Genomic DNA, 3,204 nt, shown 5'->3' on the forward strand with positions numbered 1-3,204 from the left:
ACTTATATACAATCATACCCCGAGACAAGTTCCCAAATACTTCCCTCTCATTCTCTCTTAATTTTAATATATAAATAGGGATAAATATATAATAATAATAAATAAAAATATCTAAGACATCGGGACAAAGACTTATAGCATTAGAAAGTAAATGGAATACAGATCTATACTCCAAGTAGCTCCATTCTCCACTATATATATAAACAAACTCTTTCTTAGTCACAACACAACCATCCATCATCAAAGAATGTCACAACCTTCTTCTCTACTCTCTTTCATCCTTTTACTACCTCTTCTATGCCTCTTCCCCCCAACCCAAGGGTCACCCGACCTTAAATGTGGGTCACCCGATCTCGGCTCGACCCTAAAAGTCATGCATGTCTATGATCCATGCTCGCCTTTTCGACCATCGAAATCGCAATCATGGGAAGATATGATCCTCGAGATGAGCGCAAAGGATGAAACTCGGCTTCTCTACCTATCGAGCCTAGTAGCTGGAAGATCGTTCGTGCCGATTGCGTCAGGAAGGCAGATAATTCAAAGTGCTACATACATTGTTAGAGCTAAGATTGGTACACCACCTCAAACCATGATGATGGCCATGGATACTAGTAGTGATGCAGCATGGGTACCCTGCACTGGCTGTCTAGGCTGCTCTTCTAATGTATTTGTCCCGGCTACGTCCACAACATTTGGGACCCTTGGCTGCCAAACTCCCCAATGCAAGCAGGTATTTCATCAAGACTTCTCTTCATTAAAAATGTTAAATTTAATCCTCAACCGGTGGATCAAAGATCATAAGTGCCCTAAATTCCTAACATTAGGTTTTTGTTATTTTCAAAATGAAGGGTATGGTGTTCAGTAGTGATGAATAGACATTATTTTAAAAATAAATATATTACAAAGTAAAATTATAATGAAAAACACTTTCCATACTAACTTGATAAGATTTATGATTGTAGAAATCAAATCTTACTAAGTTAGTAAGACTAGACTTAGTGAATTATAATTTTATTTTATTTTTTTTTTTTCTCGAAGCACATTTAGTGGACAATTATTTTTGAGGTTCAAAAAGGCTTAATTGCTAAAATAATATAACGAGCAATCATTGATTAAGTTTTATTTTTGAAAAATTAAAAATAATTAAATAATATATTACACATATAAAGAGAGAGGGAGAGAGAGAGAGAGAGAGAGGAAATGGGGTTTCAAAAAGTCTCCGCTATAACGGCCGTTACAATGTGGAATCCAAGAAAAGCGTACAAAATGCGTAAATTAGAAAACTAATATATCATGATGTTAACGTGCGCCATACTGTAACTTTTCAGGTACCGAACCCGACCTGCTTCGGCTCAACTTGCTCATTCAACCAAACCTACGGCTCGGCAACCATAGCAGCCAATCTGTCAAGTGATACCTTCGCTCTCGCCACCGACCCTATCCCAAACTACAGCTTCGGATGCCTTCAACACGTGACTAGCAACTCCGTACCTGCACAAGGCCTCCTGGGCTTGGGCCGTGGGCCCATGTCTCTTCTCTCCCAAACCCAAAACCTCTACAAATCAACATTCTCATACTGCCTCCCTAACTTCAAATCACCCAATTTTTCCGGAACTCTAAGACTCGGGCCCACAGCTCAACCAATCAGAATCAAGTCCACACCTCTACTTAAAAACCCAAGAAGACCATCTCTCTACTACGTCAACATGATTGGTATCCGAGTCGGTCGTAAAATAGTTGACATACCACCGAGTGCACTAGAATTTAACCCAAACACTGGTGCCGGTACGATATTTGATTCTGGAACGGTTTTTACAAGATTAGTAGCACCAGCATATGTAGCAGTCCGAGACGAGTTTAGAAGGAGAATTAAAGGAGGTGGAACATTGATGTCTTTAGGTGGGTTTGATACATGTTATAATGGTTCGATTGTAGCACCGACAATATCGCTTCATTTTGTCGGGATGAATGTAACGTTGCCGCTGGACAATATATTGATACACAGTACATCAGGAAGTATTAGTTGTTTAGCTATGGCTGCAGCACCAGATAACGTGAATTCGGTGCTTAATGTTATAGCAAATATGCAACAACAGAATCATAGGGTTTTATTTGATGTTCCGAATTCTAGGGTTGGTGTTGCTCGTGAACTTTGTACCTGAACATGATTGATTGTGAGAGTGGGTTTTGATGTTGTTGTTGTTGTTGTTGTTGTTGTTTGGTTGTAGTGTTGTTTTTTTCGTTGTTGTCTGTTAGTGGGAAAGGTTGATGGAAAGATGGGAAGTAGGGTAAGACTCACGGGTTACCTGCAAGAGTGCATGCAGGAGGATTAGTCAAATATATATGATGTAACTGCTTAGTCGATATCACTCACGGGTCTCTCTCTCTCTCTCTCTCTCTCTTCTTTATCTCTCATATTTCATTTTAATCTTCTTAAAATAAATTTATTTTTTAATTTTAGTGGAAAAATTGGGGTATTTTGGTAATTATAAAATGGCATTTTGTAAATTTCAAAAAAATAGTGATATTTTCGAGAGGGAAAATTCCTAAGTAATTACCAAAGTTTTTCAAAAAATTTGAAAGTAAGGCTCTGCTTGGTACCATGCAAATAATTTGCAACGCAAATGATTTGCAATAATTTTTGGATTGCAAACTATTTGTTGAAATTTGTAAAGGGTTTAAGCAGTTTTGGAAAGTAATTTGCAATGCAAAAAAATTTTCAAAATGTAAGTAAGCATATGTAAATTAGACTTCAACGAATCATTTGCATTTGCAAATGATTTGCTTTGTACTAGACAGGTCTAAGTGTTAACACTATGTAATATTTCTAACAACACTTATAATACTTTCTGAATAAATAAAAAATACTTGTAATTGTAATAGTATTATTCGTAAAAACATTTAGTGCAATGGCATTTTTGTAATACCGTAAGGAGCTTATCAAGACTTGGCTTGCCACTAGGTGAGCCCCTTGGTTTTCGTCGATATAAACATAATCAAGTATATAGTAAATATATTAATGTGTAATTTGATCCAGTATCCTTTGTACAACTCACAAATTACATAGGTCATGGGTTCATTAGGTTCTAGTGATGTCCTTATTAAAATGCTTTAACAATCGAGTTAATTTATAATTCGGTAAAGTATCAGAGTCATTAAGTAAACTTGTGAATATATCTCCATGTTTAACTTGTTTGTCCAATC

At 36.7% G+C, this 3,204-nt stretch overlaps 1 protein-coding gene across 1 annotated transcript; it reads left to right on the forward strand.

Annotated features, from left to right (window-relative positions):
- Positions 1 to 204: 204 nt before the first annotated feature.
- On the forward strand, positions 205 to 2,369 carry LOC147384226 (aspartyl protease AED3-like). The gene is made up of 2 exons (XM_086426592.1): positions 205 to 730; positions 1,329 to 2,369. The coding sequence occupies exons 1-2, from the start codon at positions 248 to 250 to the stop codon at positions 2,160 to 2,162; spliced, it is 1,317 nt and encodes a 438-aa protein (XP_086282718.1). The 5' UTR covers positions 205 to 247; the 3' UTR covers positions 2,163 to 2,369.
- Positions 2,370 to 3,204: the final 835 nt, after the last annotated feature.

This window comes from Akebia trifoliata, chromosome 15, assembly GCF_017979445.1.
Source record: "Akebia trifoliata isolate Shusen 1 chromosome 15, ASM1797944v1, whole genome shotgun sequence".
Classification (NCBI taxonomy): domain Eukaryota; kingdom Viridiplantae; phylum Streptophyta; class Magnoliopsida; order Ranunculales; family Lardizabalaceae; genus Akebia; species Akebia trifoliata.